Source organism: Capra hircus, chromosome 5 (assembly GCF_001704415.2).
Source record: "Capra hircus breed San Clemente chromosome 5, ASM170441v1, whole genome shotgun sequence".
NCBI classification, from domain to species: Eukaryota; Metazoa; Chordata; class Mammalia; order Artiodactyla; family Bovidae; genus Capra; species Capra hircus.
Genome location: NC_030812.1, coordinates 25,253,909 through 25,281,833, shown reverse-complemented (window position 1 = coordinate 25,281,833; position 27,925 = coordinate 25,253,909). Strand labels below are relative to the sequence as shown.

The following is a 27,925-nucleotide window of genomic DNA, read 5'->3' as shown; positions in this document are numbered from 1 at the left end:
GGAGCACACGTGTGAGGGTCTCGTCTGGGGCTGGATTCTGGGGGTAGGTGGCTTCACTCAGCGAGTGTCAGGACTCCTCCCCGACCTCTCCCTCACGCCTGGGACACACCGGCTGCTAGGCACGCGGGGATACATGAAACGACAGGCACATACACGGAAACTCAAAACACACTCCCAGGGAGCCCACACCACCGCCCACAGCGAAGTCCTGCCGCCCGCCGCCTGCGCTGCGCTCTGTCAACACGCACTCATATCCACCCGCGCGAGGCACACGCAGCCTCCCGCACCCGGCGCCTGGGTGCGTGCGCTCGCCCTTGGGCGCTGCCGTCTCCCTGTGCCCCCGGCTGCCAAGCGTTCCTCCGGGAGGGGGAGGAGAGGCTGCGAGGAGTGAGAGACGAGCCGGCAGGCCGAGGAGAAGGGAGGGGGAGAGAGGGAGGGGAAGCCGGCCCGGGGAGGAGGAGAGAAGCGAGGAGGCGGCTCCGGCAGCGCGCGGCGGCGGCGCGGAGAGCTCGGACTGGGAGCCCAGAGCTCGGCTGGGCAGCGGGAGAGGAGGAGCCGCACGAACTGCAGCTCTGCGGGCTTGGGCCGAGCCTTAGAGACCCCGGCCTGGCTGGTCCCTGCCAGCCGCAGGTGGGAAGGGGCTGGGCTGGGGGGCCCGGGTCTGCCAGCTGGGGGCTGAGCTGAGCCGCGGTGCTGTCTCCTCCCTCGGTTCCGTAGACGGAGGCTGAGCATGGAGCTGTCCCCCCGCAGCCCTCCCGAGATGCTAGAGTCGGACTGCCCTTCACCCCTGGAGCTGAAGTCAGCCCCCAGCAAGAAGATGTGGATTAAGCTCCGGTCTCTGTGAGTCTCCGGGCGAGGGGGGGAAGGGATCTAAGGGAGCCTGAAAGAGGGTGGGGGGTGTAGCTGGAGCCGGGCCGGTGGATTCTCTGGGGCACACATGTTGGCAGGTGCGAGGACATAAGCTGCCCGGACACGCGTGGCCAGGCCACATGTGCAAGGCATGTGCACAGCAAGCCGGCCGCTTGGAGAGGGTTTAGGAGTTGCAGAGCTAACGAGGTGCCTGCAGACCCCCGGGTGACACATGCCGCGCAGAGAGGCGGCACAATATTTGCGGTGTTGGCAGGGCTGCGGACGGGCAGCTTTCAGGAGGTGCCAGGCTGACTCACACGTATCCATGTGTGAGTATCCAGGGTTGGGTAGATGTGAGGCACATCACATGTGTGTGCATGAGTGTCCCAGGGTCACAGAGAGGTCTGTAGAGTGACTGCACACAGATGCAGGTCCAGTGCATGGGGATACTTGTGCCAACCTGTGGGTCATACGAATCTTGGCTGGGATTGGTGGTTTCTGCCTCCTGCATCCTACAGAGGGTAGGGGGTGTGCGGTTGCCCCGTTCCTGAGCTGTTCATCTCTCTTGGGGCCTGGAAACACACTCTGCATATTAATGATGGGGGACCCACCTAGGATCTAGAGAAGGGGGCAACCCTGTCCTGGGGGAGAGGGTGCAGAGCCCCAGCCTGGGAGCTGGGGTGGTGGTGAGGGGAGATTGGTTGACTGGGGCAATAACTGTCAAAGCCTTTTTGTCACTGTAGGGTCTCCCAAGGATCTCCAAGCACATCGAGGCATCTTTTCTTATTTTTGCAGGAAGAGGGCATGTGGAGAGGAATAAATGGGAAAGGGAAAGATTCAGGTGTCCCATACTCCAGTTCTAGGGAAGGAGAGGAAGTTTTCTTCCTGCTTATCAGAGAAGAAGAGGATTGGTTCAAAGACAAGCCATGTACCATGTTTATCTCTCTGTCAGCTGCCACCCGATAATCTCTGCAGTCTGTTGATCCTTAACCAGAAAACAAGAGAAAGTGCTGCTCTCCCTGCTATGACTCCCCATGGCCCTACGAGAGAGGCTGCAGATGTTTGGTGAGGAAATACAGGGAACACAGCCTCAACACGCAGTTGCTCCCCAATATTCTCAATTGTGAGCACTGAAGCTTTTCATTTCTAGGTTCCGGCAGAGGGAGAGATGGGGGTAGAATATGGATAGATGCTTATGATTGTGTTGTTTTAAAAATACTTCACCTGTGGCGATAAGATGATGCCTTTATGTTGGGCTGGTGAGTCTGATTTACATACCAGCTGCTTAGTAAGGCCTTAGGGAGAATGGAGGCACATTGGGCAACAAGGCTTGGAATCCAAATGTGCTTCTTGGTCCCCTCCTTTGCTGCCTCTGGCCAGGGCAACTTGCAGGCTCCGTGAATCCTTGGAATGAGGTTCTGGGATGAAGAAATGGAAAATCGGGTTGAATCAATTTTTGTTGGGAGGAGCACCCGGGTGATTCTTGATAGAAAACCCTGCTCTGTTGATGGTAACGAAGCTGGCAAGAAGGGTAGGTAGGGAAGTGGTTGAAAGGCAAAGAAGCGACCTCAGGGTCTAGAAATAGGAGAACCCAAGCATCCTAGGGTGCTTTCCCACAGCACGAGTGGCTCATCATATCTTTCCCTTGCCTCTGTTCCAGGTAAGGGGCCCTGCAAAAGAGGTGGGTCTACCCATTTCACTCTCTCCTACACCTTTCTAACCACGAAGCTTTTCTGGAAGCAGATTGCAGTTGCTTCCTCTAGGGTGAGAAGTGGTCTATGGCAAGAAAACAGGACCCTCAGAAGGAGGCACTGACACCCAGGGCAGGAAGGGAGTGGAGGCAGCTGCCCCTACAGAGCCTGTTAGCTGAGACATCCTTGCAGGAGATCACGGTGGACAAGGATCACTAATCTTACTGATGAGATTGTTCTGGTTTTCACTCACTTCAGCAGTCTGGTCCTTAAGAGTGCCAGCTACTTGTCATAACTTATCCAGAGAAGTACCATCTCCTCAATATTAATTACCAAGGATAGAGTCCCAGTCTCAAAGCAGAGGAAGATCTTGATACCAAGGGAGATCTGAAGTTGATAGCTTACTGGATTTGGCCCTGTTTGAATCCTGGGGAGGCTTTGCCAGTCAGATGAAGGGAAAGCAAAGGATTGAGGATTTTTTTGCTGAGTAGGAGAGGGAGACAGCTCTCAGGGTTGAGTGGTTTCTGAAGAGGTGAGCAAAGAGGGCATTTCCACCTTAAATAGAAATAGAACTCCCACCCCCACCCCAGTCATCACCTGTACCCAAAAACGCCCAGGTGGGAAGGGGCTATGGAGTCTGGAAGCAGGGAGATGGGCATGGTTATCTCAGGACTAGATGCTGAACGGGCTTCCCTGGTGTCTCAGACAGTAAAGAATTTGCCTGCAGTGCAGGAGATTCCAGGTTCGATCCCTGGATTCGGAAGATCCCCTGGAGAAGGGAATGACAACTCACTCCAGTATTCTTGCCTGGAGAATCCCATGGATAGAGGAGCCTGACAGACTGCAGTCCATGGGGTCGCACAGAGTCAAATGAAGACAGATGGAATATATATATTCTGCTGCTTAACATGTCCTATCTCCTCCATCCCAACTACCCTTTTAATTTCTAATCTGGGACGTTGAGGGTCTCTTCAGGGAAACTGGGCCTGATATTTTTTCTTCTGGTTAAAAAAGCCCATATGAATATAATTGTGCAGGGCAATTTCTTCTTGGGAAGGGTATCCAGGAATTCTATTTTCCATACTAGCACTCTGCCAAAGATAAATTCAGAATCTGGAGCATATTAGCTGTTGGATTTCACCTCTACCTAGGGGAAATTTTCCTAACTAAGCCGATTCGTAAGCTGAGGCATGAGAGACACTGAGCGAGGCACTTCAGGGATAATGGGTGAACCAGGACAAATTTCAGCATCTCTAACATTGAGATGAAGGACTGGGCTAGTCTGCCCACTCTTCTCTGAGACCAGAGAGCCTTGAGGAATGTGGGGGAGGGCCAGTAGAAATGGAAAGGTTTTTCGGTGTCTTTTGCAAAACAAGAAAAACTATGAGTGGAGATCTGTTTGCCATCCTTAGCTCATTCATTCATCCAACAGCTCTTAATTGAGTGCCTCCTGTGGGGCAGGTGAGGTGCTGGATGCCGGGGATATGGTGGAGGGCAAAATGGACCCAGTCCCTGATTCTGTGGAGCTTGTCATATGGTTCAACGCCATCACAGAGAGTGGAGAGTAGGGGAGGCCCCCTGCTCCTTGTTTTATGACACCCACCCAAGTGGTAAAATTCAACCATTCTGGTTTCTGCTTTATCGCTTACTTTGGAGGGGGGTATACACAGTACAAGGACATATATGAAGTCTCTCTCTCCCTCTCAGGATAGTACAAGCCTCACTCTCTTCTCTTTGCTCCAGTTTCTTTTGAAAATTTACAGACAAACTTCCCTCTTCCTTGGGATAGTATAAAACAATCCCTTTCTCTTTTCCTTTCTCCACATGGTGCACGCTCAGGCTTCCATGGTTTAGACTCAGTGTCCTAAGCTATGGTTCAAGGTCATTTCAGGGGAGCTGGAGCAAGGACACAGTCGGGGATTATTTTTACCCATCTTTGTTGCATCGGAATCTAGTGTGCTACCCAGAACATAACAGGCACTCAATAATTGCTCTTAATTAAAGGAATGAACACGTGAATGAATGAGTATACCTGTATATGTCACAGAGCCCAGTTCTGTCTCTGATTCTGTGGTGCGTGTGTTCCTGTGTCCAGTGGGGGAGGGGAGTAGGCATGGGAATTGGAGAAAAGGAGAGGTTGGTTTTGTTATTATTTTTAGAGGGTGATGCTCAAAAGTGGTGGGGTTTGAGGACCTCCGAACAGAGCCTGGAACTGAAGGAGTTACAGAAACAATCTGGGTATGTGAACAAGATGTATCAGAATGAAACTGTGAATGCCTGACATGTCTACGTATGTATCTGGTGTATCTAGGTAAAGGCTGATGTGTCTGACAAGGACAGCCAGTGACATCAGAGCTCCATAATGATGTCTCTTTGTTTGTACGTTTAGAAACAGTATGTGTGAAAATAAATATGCACTTACCTGAATACCCGACATTGCCCTATGTATGAATGATATGATGTATTTGTGCATGTGAGTGTGTCTAGGTAATGGAATGATATATATGTGTGATCTGCGTATGTGTCTGTGACACGCTCAGGTTTTTGGACAATCCCGGGGAGAGCAAATGCGCAGGAGAAAGCAGCCGAAGGGCCGGACTGGACGTCTCACTGGCGTCTTCTAGCTTTTGCCCCCGTTTTGGGTGTGCCCCACGGAATGAGCTTCTGTGGCTCCTTTTGTGCTGCTCTCCTTCTTTCTCTGCACATGGCTGTGGAGCTGCCATGAAGACTGCAGGATAAACGGTGGCTTCTTGGGCCTCTGGAGAAGAAGCATCATTTCTCTGAGGCCTTGGTGGGAACGGTTTTTAGTTCCTTCCTCCCTGGATCGCCCCTTCCTCCTTTATTTCCAACCCTGGCAAAGGGAACCCCTCCTCCCTGGGTTTTATATCCCCTCTCCCATCAGAGGTTTCTATTTCCCCCGTCAACTTTGTCTTGAATGAGGCATCTCTTGATGGTTGAGTGTGGAAAATTCCTGCAGTAAGCTGACGGGGATGTGCAGAGAGAGGGGGAATTCAAATTCCGAGCAGTGGAAGAACTTCACCAACCTCTGGTCAGAATAGGTGGCTTCAGGGGAGAGACCGGGGAGGCAGGGCGGTGGCAGTGGAGGGGCAGAGGGAATATTGGGAGGCTCGAGTTCCTGTTCCCCCTCTGCCAAAGGCTAGCTGCATGATCTTGAAGTCACATAGTCTCTCTGCATCCCTGTTCTTTATTTGGTATCATCCATATGAAAGTGGTTTTTAAATGATAAACTCTGATGCTCTTTCAGCCTGGGAGAGCTTGCTGGGTGAAGAGGCAGCAGCATAGTAATAAATGGGCAGTCATTGGTTTGGATGATGAGAAAAATCAAGATTCAAGAGGCAGGAATATGAATGATATAGTAGGTTTGAGTCCTGGCGTCTGAGGCCTGATTTGGAAGAGTCTTGGTGATGAGTGGTTGGAGAAGGTGAGGCAGGTGACTGAGCTTAGAGAATAGGAGGCTGGGTGGGCTAGGAGGAGGGCTGTCCCACAAAAGGCGTGGTCTTCTAAGGTCAAAAGAAAAGATGACAGACTTACTCTCTATCATCTTTTTTTTCAGCTGGGCAAACTAGAAGTGGATGGAGCAATTGCCCTTGTAAGATGTAGTGGGTGCAGGGCACCTAGGGACTGCTGTTGGTGAGTTCCAAAAGCACTGGGGAAATTCCCCTCTGGCATTTATCCTAAGTCTCTAGGCCTGGGGTGATATGATCAGCTATGACACATTCTATTTTAAAGAATCTGTGTAGTCCCTTGGAACCCAACTACCACTCTGCTTGCCCTGGAGGCTGGTTAAAAAGACCATGGAGATCCCACATTTGAGGTTGCAGTTAGCACTTTTGCCAGGAGGAGGGTGCAGTAGGTTGGGGATGAAGCTGGAATTGGAAGGCTAGGTGAGAGACCCAGGGGGAGGGAAGCGTGGATGTCTCTAGACCCTTTCCACTTGCCCCCCTGTGCAGGGAGCTCCTGAAGTCAATGCAAGCCAGGGGTTCTTTCACATCTTCCTCTCTTATTTTTCATACACCCCCATCAGACTGGGACAGAGGAACTAAGAAACTCAAGAGAGATCTTTCCTCTTATTGTGTCTTTAAAGGGATCATCAAGGACTTGTTTTCAGCTGTTCAGCTCCCTCTGTTTCCCTCTTTGATTTTTCCTGCATCTTTTCCTCTGCCCTTTCCCGCCTTTGTTTCCATCTCTCTCTGGCTTCTCTTTCTCTGCCGGGCACTATGGTGCTCTCCTCTCGTGTCCCTCTTCCTCTGTCTCCCTGTGCCCTTCGGCTTACCCCCTCATTCTGGCCTTCCGTGCTCCTAGTCCCCACTCACCCTGGCCAGGAGTCTGGAAATATCCCTGCCCACCCCGGGGGTGGGGCTTCTCCAGGCCCAGGTGTCCTTGTGATGGTTCAGGGCAAGTTTGCTGCAGGCACACTTTGAGGCCACCTTAGGAGTCCAGCCTCAACTCCTGTATTCTACAAGGCCTTTCTTTCGCCTTCTCAGTGACCTCATCCTCCCAGCTCCTCTAGGGAGAAAGCCAGGTAATTGCCTTTGAGTCTCAGGGGACTGATTTTCACAGGTACAGAAGTTGAGTAGCTATTTTCCAGCTGTCCCCAGGACAGCAGCAGGGAAAAGGGGGACAGAACCAGGGCAGCAGGTGGGCTGCAGGCGAGACCACTGGGAGACTGGAAGTTGTTAGATAATGAGATTGTCCCCTAAAGGAGGAAGACTTAATGGTCCAAGAGAACTGGGAGAGAATCCTGGGAACAGTGAGTGAGGCCAAGAGGAGACTTCAGGGGGAAAAAGGCCTACTCAGAAGGGAAAAGTAGAAAAGTGAGTTGTGACCCGCCCACTGCAGGGAGGTCCCTAGAGCCAGAGCCCTCGCCCTTCTGTCCCCCACGTCCCCAGTCCTACAGAGGCTCCTCTCCCCTCAGCATCTTCTACTACATCTTCTCCCTGTCTGGGAAGAAAAGAGCAGGTTAGGATATAGCTTCAGCATCCCAGACCTGGCAGAAGCCCACTGAGGGAGCTGGGATGGGGTTTTGATGGCTAAGCAGGTGTGGTGGGGAAAAGGGCATATCCAGGGAGAGGCCTGGGGGCTCAGGCTGCGAGGAAAGCTGCAAAGAGGGTGCTCAGGTGGTACCATGTTGGTTTCAGCCAAGTCCCCAGGTCAGTTGATTCCACAGCTGCAAGGAGAAGTCAGACTTGCCAATAATTACAGTGGCTGCAGTGGGATGATTAGGCGGCCAGCTGGTGTTGGCACTGTTTAGGCTGAGAAGGGAGCTTGCCTTCCAGGGGGGCTTAATGATTCTCTGGCAGGCAGGACCTGGGGGCCAGAGAAGCTTCTTTCCTTCCTATTCCTTGGCTTCTCTCCTTCTCTGTTCATCAGCTCTTGTACATCTAACTTGGCACCATCCTCCCAGTTCTCGCCTCTGTGCCCACCTTGTTTGGAAACTTGTCGGGTTGAGTGAGCACGCATGCTGACAGTGTTGCCAGGCTCCCTAAACCCCAGCCTCCTGTCTACAAGCAGTAGCTTTAGCAACCCCAGTCTGAGAGAACTATAATAAATCAAATTGCACCAGACTCATCCCAAATACTTCTTTGTCCTGACTGTTCTCTTCCTTTATATTCTATGAAATGCCAAGAAAATATGCTGTTCTTTTCACTGAAGCAAGATGGACTGAAGATAGACATGCAGGAGAACTTCCTGGAAAGTTCATGGAGGTTAGAATGTAATCTCCCTGGGATAAAGAAGAAAGCCACACTTTTCCTTTAAAGCATCAGTTTCGGGCTAAGTTGGGTGAAGCAGTGAGCCAGTCAAAAAAGATAAACTCCTACTCAGGCACCCTATTTTCCTAGTGTCTCCAACCCAGGCACTGACTCTGAGAACCATATCGTGTTACAGAGAGGGAAACTGATGCCCAGAAATAGTTGGTGAAGTAGGGGCAGAGCTGGGACCAGACTCAAATCCTGCTGATCCACAATTTAGAGCTACTCCCATAGCCCTGGCAGTCAGTCCCTTGCCAAGCTTCCAACTTGCTCTCCCATCTCAGGCCACCTTCAACATCTGTTAGGTTCCCCAGAAGCAGGGCATCTGCTGGGAACATCTGTTGGGATGTGGTTCGGAGGGCTGGTGGGGTGGTCCATGTGGAGGTGGTTAATGAGCAGAATTAAATCGTGCAGGGAGGGAGAAGAGGTGTGGCCAAGTGAACCAGAGCCAGAGTTCTGAGCTGGGTTCAAAGTTCAGAGTTCTGAGTCTTCCCCTCACCTTCCTGCCCACCTTCCTATTTTCCTCCCTCTTTCAGGGGCTGAAGCCGGAGGGAGAGGTAACTCATTTGTGTACTGGGCAGGGAGCTGGGATGTCTGGGTTCTTATTATTCTGGGCTAAGGCTCTAGCTACTTAGATTACCCACTTCCTCACTGATCTGAGCTGGGCCGGGCTGTTGCAAGGAACACCTGTTAGAAACGGTTCTAGGCAGGAGGCAGAGGGGGAGTTGCCTGCATACACACACACACACACGTGTGTGTGTGAGTTGACTCCCTTCCCTCTTCCTCAGTGTTTCCCAAACATTCTTCTGCAGCACTTTTCAAATCTCCTTTCCTGTCCCTTTCTCCTGCCACCGCCCCCCCATCTTGCTCCACTTGTCAGGTTTCTCTTCTTCCCCCACTACCCACCCCCCTTCCCAGGTGCTGCCCATCCCCTCTCCACCCTCCTTCCGTCCAGCTCCTCTGCCCAGTGCCTAGAGAGCTCGCACCACTGCTGCCGTGTCCACCTGAGGATTGCTGCCTCCAAGGATGGCACTCTAGCTCTGTCACTAGGGGGGCTATTTTTATCTCTGGAGCCACCTCCGCCACCGTGCCCAGCCAGCCGCCCGAACCAGGGCTGCCTGTGTAGCAATGTGAAACCAGGGGTGTGGCAGTGCTTGGGAAAGGTGGGGGTCTGGCTCTTCCTGGTTTCTGGAGCTCCGTGCTCGGCATGTCCCCAGTTTCTGCTTCCCTGCTCTCTGTGGAATAAGGAGCCAGGGAAGAGCCCCTGACATCTGGAATGGTGGTGGTGGGGATACAGGCTTTTCTATTTCAGGGGCCCTGGGTACAAGGGTGGGCACAGGGGGCTTTGTTCATGGAGCACTTGTAATGAACCTTTGCTGAATTAACAAAAACAAAAACTAAATGGTACTCTTTCGCATTCACCCATCACTTTACAGTTCCCCAAATGCTCTTGTATGATCCCTTGTGAGAAGTCCATGAAGCTTGAACTTACCCATTTTACAGACAAGGAAAATGGAGCCCAGGGTGTCTTGTTCAAGGTCATACATAGTGCTAAAAGGCAGGCAAGATCTCCTGATCTTAATTAATATCCTCTTTCTACTGGATTTAGATGATTTCCTTGATTTTTTTTTTTTTTCAGTTTCTGAGATTTTTAAGCCTTTAGATCAGCCAGTTAATCCATTCCTCAACAGCCCTCCAGCCACTACCCCTTACACCTCTCTTTTCTGACCAAGGGCAGAGTCACTTATGCTTTGCTCATCCCTTATCCCAACTCCTGTTCTTCAGGGCAGGTGAGGAAGGGTGCGGATACACCAAGGAGGGAGGCATGACAGTTGGGCTGCTTGCTGTTTTAAAACTACATTTAATGGCTAGAGGAGAATTCACGCTGGGGTCATCACATCTATGCTCTTGCTCTCAGTCTCTTTAACTCAGAAGTAGAGTGTGGCATGTGTGTTCATGTGAGGGTGAGTGGGTATGTGTGAACCCTTTTCCCCCAGGAAGGGACAGTGGTTGATCAATGTCCTTTCTAATTAGGAAGAGTTAATAACAGGCTGGTGAGGTGAGCGTGGTGGGATGCCTACTGGGGTGATGCAGCATGTCTGTACTTGGGGTGATGTGGTAAGCCGTTATTTGTCCAACTAGTTTTGGTTCTACTGGGCAAGGGAGCAGAGGGATGGACAAGATATCCTCTCTGGAGCTTTTCTAGTTTAAGAAATCTCTACCTTCCAGTAGGAGGGTTGGGGTTAGAGCCTACTTGGCTTGGGGGCTGGGCCTGGAGTCAGGTGAGGAGGGGACACTGCCCTGAGTTGGTGTTTGCTGGTGTACCATCTGCCCCCACTCCCACCCCGTCTCTCTCTCTCCAAACGAGCTTTTCTACAGAGCAGGCCGAATGACTTGTCTTTCATCCCCGAGGGGCAGTTCCAGGTCCTTTCTCTCTAAAAACACTTGCTTCATGGCTACCAAGAGTTTACACAACCTTGTAGACATTTAACCTTCGTTCCTCTTTGCTGCTGAAGCCAGCTTCCACTCGTCCCAGTAATTCCCCAAACTTCATTTGGTTATAATCCTTCTATAGCACAGTGACAGGGTATTTTAGTTTCTCCCTGCTTTTGGTGGGTAGGGGTGCAGTGGACGATGAAGCAAGACTTCCCATCATAAAATCCTGCCTCTTAGCCCGTTTCTTTTCTCTTTCTTCTGTCATACTCATCCCCTCTAGTCGCTTTTCCTCACCCCTACATCAACCCTAGAGCGTCGATGAAGGAGATTGTAGTTGCGCCGAACCCTCTTCACCGGCTGCGCTAGGCTTCACCCGGGCTCTCCTAGGGCCCGCCCAGCCCCTCTGCTGACCAATCGCAGCCCCCATGCGCTTGTATTGGTGACGTCACCCCATAGCCAATCGGGAGGCGGGCTGGGGCTGTTTGCGCACATCCACCCCGCACCGCAGAGGCCGGGTTCTTCCCTTCCTAGAACCTGAGCGGGAGTAAAGCTTGGAAGAGAGAGAGGGGGCCTTGGTCCCGCAGGCTCTTCGTGGGCTATCCCGTCATTTCTGCCTCTGGGCTGGAAAGACCTCTCTCCAGTCAGTTCACGGTTATTTCCCAGTCCCCGTTTGACAGATGAGAAAACTGGGGCTGGGAGTATTCAACACTCCTAGCCTCTCGGTTTCGTTTCGATGAGCAAGTCCTGACTTTCAGTCACTGCTTGGGTGGGGGCTTTCCTCCTTGTTGAGCGGGTCTCTGGGTAAGGATACCCGGATCCGTAACTTCAGCAGGCCCCCTTTCTGCAGTTTCTAGTTCTCTTCCTGTCTTGCTTCCGTCCTTGCAGGTGGGTTAAAGCTCATTTTGAAGAGTGGCCCCGGAAAAAAGACCCTGGGAGGGAGCCAAATCTGCTTTCGCCTAGCTGGGGCGCTCTTGGAGGGCTCCTTCCACTCCACTGCAGACTTCCTCTTCAGGACAAAGTCAGGATGGCTCCCTGTCCCTGTCCCCTTAAGCCTCCTGCTAACCCTTTCCTTCCCCCGAAAGAGGAGCCCCACCTCCTCAGAGCAAGGGGCTGGCTTATGCTATTTCTGTCCTTTCTGGGATTCTTCTGAGAACAGATTCTTGTTTTCAGTCCGATTCAGATGTGAAACTTTTCCCGCGGCCTCTCACCCAGTTGTGGGCTGGGTCTCTGCCTCATCACTCGTTCCGGCTAGGCTCCTCCTGTTCCCCTCCCCTAAATTCTCTCTGTTCAGTCAGTCAGTCACTTTTGCTGAGACCTAGAGAAGGAAGTCAGGGGCCTAAAAGGGAACCACTCCCCTCAGGGGCCCAGGGGCCTGGGGGGGCAGCATTTTGATACTCTGGAGTAGAGAACTTTGATTCCCATGGCCAGCCCTGTTCCTGTGCAGAGGAGTCACCTCCAGGGTCCTATCCTCAGGTAGGCTCCAGGGAGGAAGGGAGAGGGGAGGAGGAGGACCGGAGGACAGGCTGCTGTGGGTCTATTACTTGTAGTTTGGTAGAAGAGCAGGATCAAGACTTGACAGTCCCATATGGGGGCGTGTGTGTGCGTGTGTGTGTGTGTGTGTGTGTGTGTGTGACTAAGCAGTGGCAGGTGACTTAGCAGTATTTTCCCTCTTTCTCTCCCTCCTGAACCCCAGCATTCTTAAGACCTCACATTCCTCCGATATCTCCTCATCTCGTCTTAAAAACACAAAAGGGAGATAGGATTCTTCTTTCAACTCCCAGTCCCTTAGCTTGAGGCTACTCTGTCCTAAGCTCTCTACTTACAGTGATCCTTCAGGGAGTGTGGGTGCCAGAAGTAGTGGGAAGGGGCTTTGGAAATCACCAGAGCATCTGATGGGGGCTGGAGAGCTGCGCTTGTCTGGGGCATTGGGATTATTACTGCCCAGAAGCTACCTTTTCGAGCTGGCTACCTAGAGCTGGGAGAGACTGAGGCCTCCAGGGTTCAGGCCCTGAGACTTTCCTGTGGTGTGGGGAAGGTAAAGGAGGAAGAAGTGGAGATGGTGAACCAGCGCTAGGAGTGGAGTGGGAGGACTCTTGGGAAGGGAGCTTCCAGTTTTCCTTAGGTCTGGATGAGGACTGGACAGGGGTCAGCATCCTACCCATACAAGCAGACGAATGGCGAGGTGAGGACTTTGAGTGGGTCTGGGGAGATCCTAATTCTAAAGGGCGTCAGAGTCCGAGAGGCCCCCCCACCAGGCCAGAAAGTGTCGTAGGGAATGTTATGTAACTCCAAGAGGGGGAAATTTAGCACCTGGATCCTTCCAGCTGCCTGAGTCCAGGCCCCCTCCTTGGACACCCCGCTTGTCAAATTTATTCTTTAATCTTTCTTTCCGTCCCTCCCCTCTCCTTCTGGTATCTGGATCATGTTGGGTTCAGATTTCAACAGGAGCTGTAAAAGAACTTCTGGACAAGATCGAGAGGTGGAGGCAGAACTTGAGGGGAGGGGTGTGTTGAAAGCCAGCCTACAACCACGCTCTTCTCCCTAGGCTGAGATCTCAATTGTGAGCACTGGCAGATAGCCCCCCACCTGATTAATCTGCCCCCTTTCCCTTTTATTTTGTTCAGTGAACATTTACTGAGCACATGTTGTGTGCTCTGAGCACAGCTGCCAGGACAGACAAGTCATCATGAGTGCGATCAAGACACCCCCAGTTTCCTGTGAGTCTGATGGTGTTCACAGACAACATCACCCCGTGAAGGACAGATGCCTGACACTGAAGGAGCTATGATGCAGTGCGGTCCTTCCTCACTTTTGGTGTTTGGGGCACAGTTAGGCTCCAGTAGAATGAGTGTTAGGCTGGCCAACCTGATTGAGATAGACAAGCTGTGTGACCCTAGACGAATCATATAACCATCCCCGTAAGGTGATTGTGGTATGTAATTATAAAGGAGAGATCATGGTTATTGTCATCCTCTCATTTCCTCTGCTAGAGGGCTTCCTAATTACCAGCCTCCATCCAAATTAGGCTCTCCATTCTTCACCTGGACTTGGGATCAAGAAGGCAGATGCTTGCTGGATTCGAAGGGAGTATGGTGTGAGCTGGGTAGGGCAGGGATGATGCTGGTCAGTTAATTTTAATACACATCATGTTTGTAGAGCCTCAGTGTATATGCCAGTCCTTTTGCATGCGTTATTGCGTTTAATTCTCTTATTAACAGCTCTTCCCAGGTGGCTTCCCTGATAGCTCTGTGGTAAAGAATCTGCCTGCCAAAGCAGGAGGTGCGAGTCCGGTCCTTGGATCGGGAAGTTCCCCTGGAGAAGGAAATAGCACCCACTCCAGTATTCTTGCCTGGAAAATCCCATGGACAGAGGACTTGGCAGGCTTCGGTCCATGGGGTTGCAAAAGAATCAGACACGACTGAGCTACTAAGCAGCAGCTCTTCACGGTGGGGGGGGGTGGTTAGTGCTGCCCACGTGACCACCACAGGTAGTTTATTATAATCCTCATTATTTTACAGATGAAGGAATTGAAGGTTGAAAATAAAGATTCTCAACCTTTAGGGTGAGTTAGAATTATCTGGGATGTGTGTCAAAAACACAGATCCTTGGACCCAAACCTTAGAAAATCTGGTGAAGTAGGTGTGTGGGGAGACCCAGAATAAAATTTTTCACCAGTATCCCAGGTGATTCCGATGCCGGTGGTCCATAGGCCACACTTTGGTAGACACTGGTGAAGAAGTGACTTGGCCAGGGCTCATATTGAGGAAGTGAAAAGTTTGAATGTGGGGTTTCTACCTCCCAGAGCTGTGCTGGGATCCTGCGTTTCTGCATTGGAAATAGGGTTGCACAGCCTTCCCCCCCTCCCTCCCTCTAGGCCCATTGTGAGGATAAAAGGAGATAATGTAGGAGAAAGCAGTTTTTAAAATGTAGAGCTGGCAGCATTGTTAAGAGATTATGCGAATACATGCAAATGAGCACCCGTGGGCTTGGCTGCTCACTTTGGGAGCCCGTGCTAGGATGTGTGTTTCCCAGGGTGGCTCCAGAAAGAAGGCAGAACTTGGGTGGTGGGCATTGACCCCTAGTGGGCAGAGTTTTCCGTTGTAAAAAGGGCTGATTGAAGTGGAAGATTAGGGCTGGGATGGGAAAAGATCGGAGCAGGGGCCTTCTTCCTGGGTTGTGTCCCCAGACTCGAGTGTCCCTGGCCATGGGGACTGACCGGGAGAGGGCAGCCCCAGCTTGTGCCTGGGCCCTAGAGACAGCGGTACCTCTTTGCTGTGTGATCCCTGGTCGGCTCTCAGTCGCCACTTTCCAGCTTATTGGCTGGAAAGCCTTTATGTTGTCAGCCTCTGCGCCTCCTCCCTAGTGAAGCCTGGGCTGGGGCTGGGCTGTACGGAACCAGGGCTCTTCCTCATGGAACTGCCTGCTCTTTTCACGTGGAGAAGGCGCAGCAGGGAGGCTGGGGGTGCAGTTTGAGGATAACCCACTGAGGAGGCTGCAGCTTTCCTCCAACTTCTTTCCCCGCCATTTTCCCTCTTTCCTTTCTGCCTCATCTGCAATTCAGACCTGTCTTTGGCCAGGACTGCTGGTCCCTGGGGTGAGAGTTGGCCGGTGATGCTTCCTGGGGCTGGCTATTTTGGGCGCCCCTATTCCAAAGCTGCTGAGACCCCAGGATTCTAGAGCTGCTTCTGTTCAGGAATGCCATTGTTCTCCCTCCCCCAGCATCCCTGGGAATCGATGCTAATTTCAGCCTCTGGTCCCTGACTCATACTTTTCTCCCTGACTCATAGGGTGACCTTGGGTTTCTGAAGCCCCTCTCAGTGGGGAATTGTGCTGGCCACTGTTTCACCTCACCTTGCTTTTAGGTGGGGTGGGGCAGAGCTGGGAGAAGGAGCCAGAGGGGGATGTTTCATCGCTTTCTTTAAAATCACCACCTAAAGTCAGAGAGCTTTGTGTACCTATGACTGCCTGGGCTGGTCTCAGGTAGTCATAAAGCAGACTTTGAAGAAACCACCCGGTTAATCCCTGAATTCGTGAGTGCAAAATATGAGGGATGGTCCCTTCAGGCAAAGCATCCAGTAAGTGAGACCCCTGACCCCACCCTCACCACTTTGGCTCTGGGGGAAGCTGCCTCACGGCAGAGGTAGGGGAAGGGTACAGTCACTCTTTGCCAGAGGCTCTCTCTGGAGTGACACCAGGGAGGCAGGGGTTAATCTTGCGCTTTGTCCCGGTTGATGGATTCTGGAATCATAATCCATTAGCTCTGCCTGGATGGAGTGAGGCCAGGCGAAAGCATTCAGATTGGTCTTTGTTCTGTGTCTTCGCCATCCCTGCAAGGGACAGAGGGGCTGTGGACATGTACCCCCTCCCTGCCCAAACCAAGAGACATAATGAAAGAATGCTGGGGCCCTTTTGATGGCTGTTGTTCCCAAAGCCCTCTATCAGAGGGAAATAGGCAGTTTCATCTCTTGGTTATTCAGACTATGAAACAGATCATCCTCAAAACATCACCCCAGGGGCTTGTACCTGCCTAATTCTGCTGGGCCCCAGGCAATCTAAACAAGAGTTTTCAGGAAACACTGACTAAAGGGGAGGTGTTGAGAGGTCAAAGGTGGGTGGGGACTGTGGAAGAGCCTGGGGTTTAACTTTGGAGGGTAGATAAACTTAGTACAGGCGATGGCAATGGCCTGTGATGAAAAACATTAGCTGCTGTTATTCTGTTAGAAAGATTAATGTGCTATAGAAGGCTGTGGCTGTTTCTGGAACACGCATCCTATTAGAGGTATCCTGTTCTTTTGACAAGGTAGCGGCGCCTAAGCAGGTTCTCTGTACCCACCCCTCCAATCCCCCTACAGGCTGCGCTACATGGTGAAGCAGTTGGAGAACGGGGAGGTAAACATTGAGGAGCTGAAGAAAAACCTGGAGTACACAGCTTCTCTGCTGGAGGCCGTCTATATAGATGAAACTCGGTGAGAGTGGTGACGCGGAGCAGCGGGGAGAAAACCCACACATAGAAGAGAAAGATGCCAGCTAGACACAGTGATCCAGGGACGGGGAGTCAGACAGAAAGCTGGGGATAGACACGCATGACAGGGCCAGAGGAGGGAGGCGGGAAGTGAGGACAGATAGATCTGTAGGTAGGATTATCAGCAGAGATAAGGAGGCAGAGGAACAGACTTGCAGAGAGAGAGACAAACACAGATTATCAGGAGGAGAAGACCTTTCCAGAGCTGGCAGGGACTTTAAAGCTCATCGCGTCCTCACCTTCTTCCCAGGGCAGAGGCCTTCCAGACCTGCTCTGCCCGGGTCACACGTGGCTAGTGAGGCTTCAAATGTAGCAAGTGTGAGCTGAGATGTGCATGTGTATGTAGAAAAACATGCTGGATTTCAAAGACTTGGAAAAAAGAATGTAAAATGTCTCATTAATATATTATATATTGATTGCATGTTGAAATGATAGTACTTTGAGCATATTAGGTTAAAGGAAAGTTATCATTTAAGGAGATTTCACCTGTTTCTTTTTACCTTTTGAATATGGCTGCTAGAAAATTTGAGCTAGGTGGCGCTAGTGGTAAAGAACCCACCTGTCAATGCTGAAGACACAACAGACCTGGGTTCAACCCCTGGGTTGGGAAGATCTCTTGGAGGAGGGCATGGCAACCCACTCCAGTATTCTTGCCTGGAGAATCCCATGGACAGAGGAGTCTGGCGGGCTTCAGTCCATGGGGTTGCAAACAGTCAGACGTGACTAAAGCAACTTAGCACGCACACAAGCACTAGAAAACTTCGAATCACTTATATATAGCTTGCATTTTATTTCTGCTGGACAGTGTTGCTGGTCTGGAGCATCCTTGATAGGTGATATCCATGCCACTGGCTGCTTGAATGCTTCCAGAATTGGGGTGTTCACTCTCACATAGTGACCTGTTTCATCATTGGCAACATCAGATAGAGAAACGGAAGTAAAAAGGCTTAGCAAAAGAAAGACAAGGGAGACCAAAAGAAAGACCAGCGAAGGGAGAGGCTGGTGTGAGAGTTTCCAGGGTGTGGGGTGTGGCTGGGCTCAGGGTCTCCAGCCTGTGGAAGCACCTGCAGTCTTTCCTCTGTGACTCCCCCTCTGGGGCCTCAGGCAAATCCTGGACACGGAGGATGAGCTGCAGGAGCTGCGGTCTGACGCGGTGCCTTCGGAGGTGCGGGACTGGCTGGCCTCCACCTTCACCCAGCAGACCCGGGCCAAAGGCCGCCGAGCGGAAGAGAAGCCCAAGTTCCGGAGCATTGTGCACGCAGTGCAGGCTGGCATCTTCGTGGAGCGGTGAGGCTCGCCGCGTCCTGCCTCCCTCGGCCCCTGGCTGTGGCCCTCTTTCCCAGTGGGGTCTTTCAGCACTCCACTGTATCACCAGCCCATGTACCCCTGGCCCAGCCACCCAGCCCCGCCTGATCAGACCCCATGATCAGACCTCACTCCCAGGCTCCTTTCCTTCTTTTCCCTCAGGATGTTCCGGAGAACCTACACCTCTGTGGGCCCCACCTACTCCACTGCGGTCCTCAACTGTCTCAAGGTGATCCTGGGGAGAAGGTTGGGGGCTGTGCAGAATAGTTCTCAGGACTTTCAGACTCCTATGGGGTGATTTTTACTTCCTTTTTAAATTGTCATTTCCTTGGTTCTCAAAACAACTTTGACCCACTTAAGAGCCAAACTCCTGACTTCTTGTCACTCCCATACTGAATGATATCCGGGAAGAAAGAGGCCTGTTTACCACTTATTTTCCTGCTTCCCATGTGTCTGTAATCATTGGGAAGTCCTCCTTGAAGTCTAACTGCAGCCCTTGCTGCTGCTGGGATGTCCCTCTTGGGAGTCTCCCTGCTTAGTTCCTTGTTTCTCCATAGAACGTGGACCTTTGGTGCTTTGATGTCTTTTCCTTGAACCGGGCAGCAGATGACCACGCCCTGAGGACCATCGTTTTTGAGCTGCTGACTCGGCACAACCTCATCAGCCGCTTTAAGGTTGGGCAGCCTCCTCCCTCTGCTTCTGGGCAGGGTTCTCCACTCCCACTGCCCTGCTCCTACAGGCAGATTCTATGGGCTCTCTGGCTTGGTCTCACTGTCGGGGAAGTCACCCTGTGCCCACTGCAGTCTGGCCTTTCCTCCTCTTGCTGCAGTCCCAGCCTCTGGCTTCATGTATTGCTTTCCAGGGGAAGGTTCTAGCCCGTGGCTATCCAGCCAAGGGTTCTGCCCTCTCCTCCTCTGCTCTGTCCCCTAACTTGTCCTCTCCAGCCTGGCAGCAATTCAGCCCCCTGTTTCAGCCCTCCTGCCCGTGGACACTGGAGGCTTGGGGTCCAGAGGCTGTCAGCTGGTGCCCTGCAGGACTAATGTCTCTCCATTTTTTTTTTTTTTTTTGCGGGGGGTGGGGGGGGCTCTTCTCCCCTCCCCCTCTGGCTCTGTCCAAGGAATTTTATGGAAAGGATCAGCTCTTGGCAAGGCTAGGTAGGGCTGGAGGAGGGGAGGGAGGGTGTGAACTCCATTTGCTCTTCAGCTTGGCTGGCCGGGAAGAATATGGGATTAAAATCTTCTTCAGATCCTGTGCCAGGAGAGAGCGTCTTTGGGGAACAGGGGCTGGAAAAAAATCACTTCCTTGTGGAGAAACCGCAGTTGGAGGATGAGGGGGATATTAGGTCTGCACTTGGGTGGAGTGACAGTAGACGTTAGGTCGGAGAAGAAAGTGTGTGTTTTGAGGGGGATGTATGAGTGCGCTCTCAGTCGCTCAGTTGTGTCTGACTCTTTGCGGCCCCATGGACTGTAGCCCACCATGCTCCTCCGTCCATGGAAATGTTCAGGCAAGAATACTGGAGCGGGTTGCCATGTCCCATTTGGGGGCTTGAGGGGTGGTCAAAGGAGTCCAGTAGGAAGGCCCTCCCAGAGGGCTCTGGAAGGGTCCCTGCCACCCTCTGCCTCCACCTCACTATAGCAGAGTACTGGTGTGTGAGAGCCTTTCCTTGACCCTTGGCTCCTCCTTTCCCAACAACTCTCAAGGGAGTTCCCAGAACTTTGGTAGGATGCTCTGAGATTCTCTTCAGGCCTCCCTAAGGCCTGTTCTTCTGCCGTTTCATTTTCTTCTTTGCAATCCTGCCCTCTCCAGGACAGAGAATAGCAGGGTCTTCTTTTTCCTAAGACTTTTCTCAGCTCACATTTCTCCAAACTGGCTCTCAGACTTCCTCCAGACACCAAGGAAGGATGGTTCTGGGGGACCCCAAGAGTCACTACCTCAGGTTGGGCTTGGCCCAGCCCCAAATCGCCTTGCCTCAAGGCAGTTAGAGAGAGGAGTCTTCGTGCTCTAGCGTCCTTGCCCAGTAGGGACCCCAGTTGGAGCAGCTCTTTTAAGCTCCACATTCCCTTTCTGGGCACCCGGCCCCTCTCCTGCCCCTCCCCTTCCCTTCCCTTCCTCCAGGGACTCCATGGCAACGCAAAAGCAAGGGCAGTTGTCATGGAAACAGTCCTTTAAAATTCCCTGAATTTGGGGCACAGCCCTCCAGGGGTGGGGGTGGGGGATGTTAGGGTCTGACTGACTAGGGCACGGCCTCTGTGTCTCACCACCGCTGCTCATCTCTACAGAGGGTTCCCCAAGCCCTGAACCCTGCTCTCCTCGCAGCCCCAGAGATCCAGGGACAGGTACAGACACCAGCCTTGCCCTCTGGGGGCCTTGGGCCTTTGAAAGAGGTGAACATGCCCCAGGGCATATGCAGAGACCTAGACAGGATTGAGCCCGATAGAGCTCTGGCTCCTGGCGCTGGGAAGCGCGCGCGTGCGTGTGTGTGTGTGTGTGTGTGTGTGTGTGTGTGTTTGTGTGTGTGTGTTTGGTGGACAGAGGGTGGGGGAAGGCTTCTCAGAGGTAGGGGTGATCTACCTTGGCTAGAGGGTCCTCTCCGGGCCTTCTTATTCTTTCCCCTGCTTCTGAGCCCCTCTCCATGGTATTGGTTTGGGGATGGGGTGGGGTGATTGGAAAGTAGGAGGGAAATTTTCTTTCCTCTTCTTAAAAATCTCCAGGGGAATAATAATAATTACTCTTGGGAGAGCACTTGCTAAGTACCTTGTATTGTACTTATCTCATTAGATTCAAGGTAGGTGGTAGTATCTTCACTCTTCCATTAAGCATCAGAGGCACAGGGAGGCGCGTGGCTTGCCCAAGGTCACGCAGCCAGCGAGTGTGGAGCCAGGATGCGAGCCCGGTTCACTGCAGGGCCAGTGCTCCCCTAGCCCTGCCGTCTCTTCACGAAAGGGCCTCACTGACCTCTGTCCGTGGTGGCCTGCCATTTGCACCTCCTCCACAGATCTCAGTTGCCCCTCTGCCACTGCAGATTCCCACTGTGTTTTTGATGACTTTCCTGGATGCCTTGGAGACAGGCTACGGGAAGTACAAGAACCCTTACCACAACCAGATCCACGCAGCTGACGTCACCCAGACGGTCCACTGCTTCTTGCTCCGCACAGGGATGGTGGTAGGTGCCCCGGAGGTCACGCTTCTGGGATTCAGGGTCTTATGGCTGCAGAATCGGGGAGTCCAGCCTACAGTCAATATGCTCATTTCCTTTTTTCTCTCTTCGGGTCCTCTTCTTTGGCATCCTAAAGTCTTTACAGAGTCAGGTTGGACTTATTCACTGTAGAGAATTCCTGGGTGGACTGTAACTTCCTGGGCAGCGCTGGGGCTGTGTGGCCAGATGCAGAGGAAATATTGTTAGTAGGGATGGAAGAGGGTCTTTGGCTGTTCTGGGAGCTGAGAAACCTGACTGCATTTAGCCCAAGAGCTGAACATGAAGAATGGACGGGCTGGGGTGAGCGGTCCAGCCTGTGTGTGGAGGTCTTTGGGCGGCCGACAGGGGGTCAGCCCCCTCTCATCGTCTGTCCCTCTCTCCCAGCACTGCCTGTCGGAGATTGAGGTCCTGGCCATCATCTTTGCTGCAGCCATCCACGACTACGAGCACACTGGCACCACCAACAGCTTCCACATCCAGACCAAGTGAGGGGTGGGGATGTGGAAGGGCGGGGGAGGGTGGGCAGCGGTGGCCGGCAGAGGGCTGGGCCTGGTGACCTTGTGCTTTGCAGGTCGGAATGTGCCATCCTGTACAACGACCGCTCAGTGCTGGAGAATCACCACATCAGCTCTGTTTTCCGAATGATGCAGGACGACGAGATGAACATCTTCATTAACCTCACCAAGGATGAGTTTGTGTGAGCAGAAGCCAGGCGAGGGCATCCCTGGAGACCCCCTCCCCCCAGCCCCCTCTTCCTGCTCCCTAGGCCTCCTGTCTAGCAGTGCTGATCACTCCTCGGGTTCTGTCCCTTCAGAGAGCTGCGAGCTCTGGTCATCGAGATGGTGTTGGCCACAGACATGTCCTGCCATTTCCAGCAAGTGAAGTCCATGAAGACAGCATTGCAGCAGCTGGAGAGGTGGCCTCTGGTGGGGTGTGGCTGGGGAGAGGCGAGTGAGGGGGCTGTGAATCGGAGGGCATCCATAGGGCAGTGAGTGTGCCAAGTCTTTACCAGGATGTAGAAACTCTCCTGGCTCCAGGTGTCTGAGGGTATCTGGTGTATGTGACGGATGTACGCACCTGGCCTTGGGTTTGTGGACAGCTCAGGCAGCTGGACTACTGGAGAGCTGAGGGTCTGAGATTGGTGTCCTCAGGGAAGCTTCAGGATAGGCATACTCTAGAATGTAATGGAAAATCATTCAACCCTCTGGACTTGTTTCCCCATGTGTGAGAAGTGAAAATGATATGCCCCCCTCCACAACAGCTCACTGCCAGCCCCCGCTCTAACAGGGCTACTGGGAGAGTTGTGTGAGGTTAAAAAAAAAAACACAGAACAAATGTCATAATTACATCTAATGTTGCTTAAAAGTGGGTGGGAGTATATGAATGTAAGAGAGAACAGACTGTGTTTGTGTGTGTCCTGAAGGTGTGTGTTAATGTACGGTATCTGTGTGTGGGAGAGTGGGCAGGGTCAGAGCGTGTCATTGTTGGCGAATCATAATAATAATTATTATTATAATAATTATAGCTAACATCTACCAAGCACTTATTAGGTGCCAGACACTATTCTAAATACCTATATGTTGTATGTCATTTAATTCTCAGAACAACTCTCTGTGGCAGATCCTGTTTTGATTTCTACTTAGGACTGGGAAAAATGAAATATGGAAATTTTAAGTAACTTGCTGCACATCACACAGCCAGTGTGTGAAGCGTATAGTGAGGATTCGATTCTGGGCCCTTTGATTCTGAGAGCTTGGGGTGTTTCCTATACATATGTAAGTGTGTGTGTGTGTGTGTGTGTGTGTGTATATCTCATCTCAGAGGGTATTTGACATTAGATCTGAGAGAGAGAGTGTGATGGGAAGTTAGGAATGGTCCAGGCTTCCTTTTCCTAAACGATCAGTCTCCCTTCCCTTGCCGCCTGCCCCGACAGGATTGACAAGTCCAAGGCCCTCTCTCTGCTGCTTCATGCTGCTGACATCAGCCACCCCACCAAGCAGTGGTCGGTTCACAGCCGCTGGACCAAGGCCCTCATGGAGGAATTCTTCCGCCAGGTAGGGGGCATCTTTGCCCGGCCCTGTCCACGGGGCCTTCTCTCCCCCATGTTTTCCAAGTTCCCCGTTGCTCCTCCAGCTCCTTGTTCAGCTGCCTGCAGCTGCCAACCTGATCCCAGACCCATGGGATAGAATGTCATCTCCGAAAAGCTTAACAGTCATTGCTGGCAGTGGTATTTGCATGCGGCTCATTTCCAGGTCAAAGGCACAGAGCCCCCTCTTCTCCCCCGGCAGCCCCTCTACCCGCAGCTGCACCCCAACCGGGTAGACTGAAATAAGTCCCCGCCCTGTCTGCTCCCCCAGGGTGACAAGGAGGCCGAGCTGGGCCTGCCCTTTTCTCCGCTCTGTGACCGCACTTCCACCCTCGTGGCGCAGTCCCAGATTGGTGAGTGTCCCTTCCTGCAGGGAGGAGAGGGTTGGGAAAAGTCAAGGATGCTGGCTGGGCCAGGTCAGACAGCTCCCAGTCCCCATTCCTGTCAAGGCAAGCCGCTCTGCTGGAGCATGGAGGGCTGGGGTGGAGTTCTCTGGGGTCACATACATCATCACAAAGGTTGCCCCCACTGGGAGCTCTTGAGCCCCAGGTGACTGTTCTGTGCAGCTGGGGGCACTGGCGTGCCGGCCGAGTCCTCTGCGCACCCCCAAGGTTAGCCTTGTCCGTGTGTTATCTGCATTGCAGGCTTCATCGACTTCATTGTGGAGCCCACGTTCTCTGTGCTTACTGATGTGGCTGAGAAGAGTGTCCAGCCCACCGGGGACGACGACTCCAAGTCTAAAAACCAGCCCAGGTGAGTGAGGGTGGCTGGGGTGGCCTGAGGGCCCACAGAGAGAACTGACTGGTGGGGGAGGTGGAGAAACAGTGACTCCTCTGTTGTGGGCCACACGTGGGGGCGAAAGGATGCGGGCAGAGGGCGTGGCCTGCACCCGCGCCCCCTCCACCATATTTTAACCTCTCCTATTAGCTGTCTTTTCTGCCTTTTTGGCTAATGCTGTTTTCATTTTCCTTCTAGTAGAAGGCAAGGTATGGAGAGGGGTGGGAACTGGGAGGTACTTAGCAGAGGGAAAAGAGAAGGATGAAGCTTCCATCCCCTCTGCTCTTGAGGGCTGGGAAGACCATCCTGGGGTGGGCGGGGTCTCACCTCCACAATGTGGGCGGGTCCTGCTTATAGCTTCCAGTGGCGCCAGCCTTCTCTGGATGTAGAAGTGGGAGACCCCAACCCTGATGTGGTCAGCTTCCGCTCCACCTGGACCAAATACATTCAGGAGAACAAGCAGAAATGGAAGGAACGGGCGGCAAGTGGTGGGTCCACTGGGAGGATAAGGCCTTGTCGGGAGGGCGGCTGACGGAGCAACCGTGCTGTGCCTAGTCGCTCAGTCTTTGTGACCCTGTGGACTGTAGCCCGCCAGGCTCCTCTGTCCATGGGGATTCTCCAGGCAGGAGTACTGGAGTGGGTTGCTATGCCCTCCTTCAGGGTATCTTCCCAATCCAGGGATCGAACCCAGGTCTCCCGCGTTGCAGGCGGATTCTTTACCACCTGAGCCACCCGCCAGGGAAGCCAAAGCAGCAGTGGGTCCATTTTCCCGAAACCCCTTAAGCAGCCCTTTGTCCGACGCTTTCCCCGAGTTGGGAAAAGGGATCAGGCACAGGCTGACCCACCTGGAATGTTCTAGAATGGGGGTTGGAGAAAGATAGGGACAGCAGTATTCCATGGCCCAAGGGGCCTTGTGCACACTGGCGGCCTGCCAGTGGTGCCCTGAGGCTGTGGTAACCAGGTGGCCCTGGCTGAGGCATCTCTTCCTTAATGTGGGGGCTGAGGGCTGTGCACTTTAGCAAGGCTGGGGAGCCTCTCCCCAGGTGGGCACAGGTGAATGTAGCTCAGCTTGAGGGAAGGGGGGGGTGCGTGAGAATCACTCCCTTCTCTCCACATATTCCTTGGGTTTGGGGAAAACATCCAGCTCGGTCTGGTCCCAGCTTCCTTCCCGCTCTCCTGCAGGCATCACCAACCAGATGTCCATTGACGAGCTGTCCCCCTGTGAGGAAGAGGCCCCCGCCTCCCCTGCCGAAGACGAGCACAACCAGAACGGGAATCTGGACTAGCGGGGCCTGGCCCAGGTGGGCCTGTGGCGGTGGGCGGGCAGGAGGGCGAGGCGGGCGTCCGACAGGCCTCTCGGAAGGGGCATCTCTGGGCTTCAGCAGAGGCGAGGTTCTCCCTCGCTCCTTCCAGGTGGGAACCTGGAGGAAGTGAACACAAAGGCCCAAGCCGGGGCCTAGGTGGGACACAGGGGTGTCCTGCTTCTTGGTGCAGGCCCTCCAGGAAGAGAGGGGGCAGCTCCCCAGTTCGGGGTGGGGCTGAGCAGCTCTGAGTGAGGGCCAGGGGAGGCACAGCCAGGCCCCAGGCTCCGGAGCTCAGCAGGGCATGACTTCATTCCAGTACCCCTCGTGCCCTTCTTCTGCAGGACATTTTTTGTGCAGCTGTACCGGGCGCTGATTGGGGGCGGGCCTGAAGGTAAGGCAGGCTGGAGATGAAGGCAGAGATCAGAGCACTGAGGTCTTCTGTTCCCTTAGGTCCTCACAGAGTCCAGAGTGTTCGATGTCATCAGCACCATCCATCGGGACTGGCTCCCCCATATGCTCCGAGGGAGCGTGGACGTCGAGGAACAGAAAACCCACCCGAAGGATGAATGCCAGAGATTGTGGGGTTGGGGGAAGGGCCCTTCCCCACCCGACACCCATTGGGGCGCACTTTATTCTCCTGGTGGAAAGACTGGGAAACTTCGGGCTCCCAATGGTCACTGTGTCCATCCCCCTGCCTCTGGACTCTCCCCGTGGCCAGATGACTGGTTGGAGGGGAGCTTCCTGGAGGTTTCCCAGGGCTTGGGGGGAGGGTCAGAGATGCCAGCCCCCTGGGCCCTCCCCCATCCTTTTTGCCTCCAAGTTTCTAAGCAATACATTTTGGGGGTTTCCTCAGCCCCCTACCCCAGATCTTAGCTGGCAGGTCTGGGTTCCCCTTTTCCTCCCCTGGGAGGGGCTGGAACAGGATAGGAAGCTGGGGGTTTTCAGAGCTCTGCACAGGGAGGGGCGTGGGCTCCTTCAGGGCATGGCACCTTTCTAGGGCCTGGGAATGGGGGCATCCTCTGTACCCCAGACCTGCACTGCTTCACCCCCACCCCTGCCCAGACTCTGCGGTCTTCCCTCCCTCCCATTCTGGAATGGTGACTGGGGGAGGAGGAGCCAGAGAGGGGGCTGAGTGGGGGGGGTCCTCAAGGACCTGTCACCTGCTCTGGCCGAGTCCTGAACCCGTCGCCTCCTTCCCCTCCCCTGGGGCCGGGAGGCTCCCATCCGACCAATGTCTGTAAAGTGCTTTGAGGTCTCCCCAGCAGAGCACCTTCAGGATGCATCCTAGAGCACAGGCGGGAGAGCTGGGTTGGGGTCAAGGGCGCATGGGGAGGGTGAGGTGTCCTCAGCAGTCCTGCGTTGCTGACAGAGAGGGTCCTGCCCTTCCAGCCCCGGCCCAGGAGGCCCCTTCCTGGGGCAAGTGGGGAGTGGCGGGTGGAAGGCAGCCGGCAGCCCAGCCAGGCCCCCGCCCCTTCCTCTCCTCAGGCTCCTCTGGCCCCGCTCTGTCCCAGGAAAGGCCCAAGTCCAGTGACTGCCCTCCTCCTTCCTTGTAAATACCAGACATGCATTTGTACAGTGGGCCCTGTGCGTGTGAAGTCGTAGCCACGGTCTTTGAGACCTGCCACCTGCCACTCGTTCCTCCTACCCCACCCAGAGAGGGGTAGAGACGCATGTGACTGACCCCTGTCCTCGGTCTCTCGGAACCCTGCTATAGCCAGAGGTCAATAAAGAAAGGAGACCAGGCCTGGCTGTGTGTGTTGTTTGCCGGGTGAAAGTGCACTGGGCGTCTTCACGTGCAAAGTCTCTTCAAGCGGACAAAACCCTGGTGCTGTGTGTGCCCTGTTATATACGGAGGCCAGAGAGGGGAGGTTCTGCCCGAGGGTGCGCAGCAGGGCTGGCAGAAGGGACCTTCCACTTCTGAAGCGCTTTTTATTCTCTCCAGCATACCACTTCTTCTAAAGAGGGGTGAATCTTGCCTTCCCTCCACTGCCTGGAAAAAGCAGAAGCGGTGGGCAGGAGAGGCCTGGCTGTGGTGTCTGAGAAAGGTTATTCACCTCTGCTCAGCTTCTGTCGTTTACCCTGGCCCCTCAGTGCCAAGGACAAGGGGAGAGGTGACCTTTCCAGTTCCCAGCAAGCACCTCTTCGTGAATGGCTCCCGTGGCCTCAATCTAGCTTGGCTAACAGGTTGGAATCTGGGTGGTGGTCTCCTCCCAGCTGCAGAGGGAACACATCCTGAAGCTTGGGAATCACCAAGTCTCAGAGGGCAGGCAAGGAGGCATTGAAGCAACACACCCTCTTTCCCAAGGGCCAAGGGCCAGGGTGCAGTTCCTGGCTTTGTCCAGCAGAGGGCGCGCACAGCACCATCACAGCTGGCCAGGCCTTAGGGTTCCAAGGCCTCTCCTCCCAGCAAAGTAAGGGTAGGGCTGGAGAAAAACACCTCCCTTCTCAAGGCTCCTGCTCAGCTTCCCTTTTCCCTCCTTCCTGGAGG

At 53.5% G+C, this 27,925-nt stretch overlaps 1 protein-coding gene across 3 annotated transcripts; it reads left to right on the top strand.

Annotated features, from left to right (window-relative positions):
* PDE1B (phosphodiesterase 1B) lies at window positions 476-27,925 on the top strand. Of its 3 annotated transcripts, XM_018047636.1 has the most exons (16): window positions 476-630; window positions 718-840; window positions 16,600-16,713; window positions 17,874-18,056; window positions 18,237-18,303; window positions 18,632-18,748; window positions 21,097-21,237; window positions 21,655-21,755; window positions 21,842-21,967; window positions 22,085-22,186; window positions 23,204-23,324; window positions 23,628-23,709; window positions 24,001-24,109; window positions 24,491-24,621; window positions 25,316-25,434; window positions 25,888-27,925. In XM_018047636.1, the coding sequence occupies exons 2-15, from the start codon at window positions 731-733 to the stop codon at window positions 25,417-25,419; spliced, it is 1,608 nt and encodes a 535-aa protein (XP_017903125.1). In that variant the 5' UTR covers window positions 476-630; window positions 718-730; the 3' UTR covers window positions 25,420-25,434; window positions 25,888-27,925. The 3 variants fall into 3 exon arrangements, with proteins under 3 accessions (XP_017903125.1, XP_017903126.1, XP_017903127.1); XM_018047637.1 differs by lacking the exons at window positions 476-630; window positions 718-840 and adding an exon at window positions 11,289-12,220; XM_018047638.1 differs by lacking the exons at window positions 476-630; window positions 718-840; window positions 16,600-16,713; ... (1 more) ...; window positions 18,237-18,303; window positions 18,632-18,748 and adding an exon at window positions 18,759-20,410.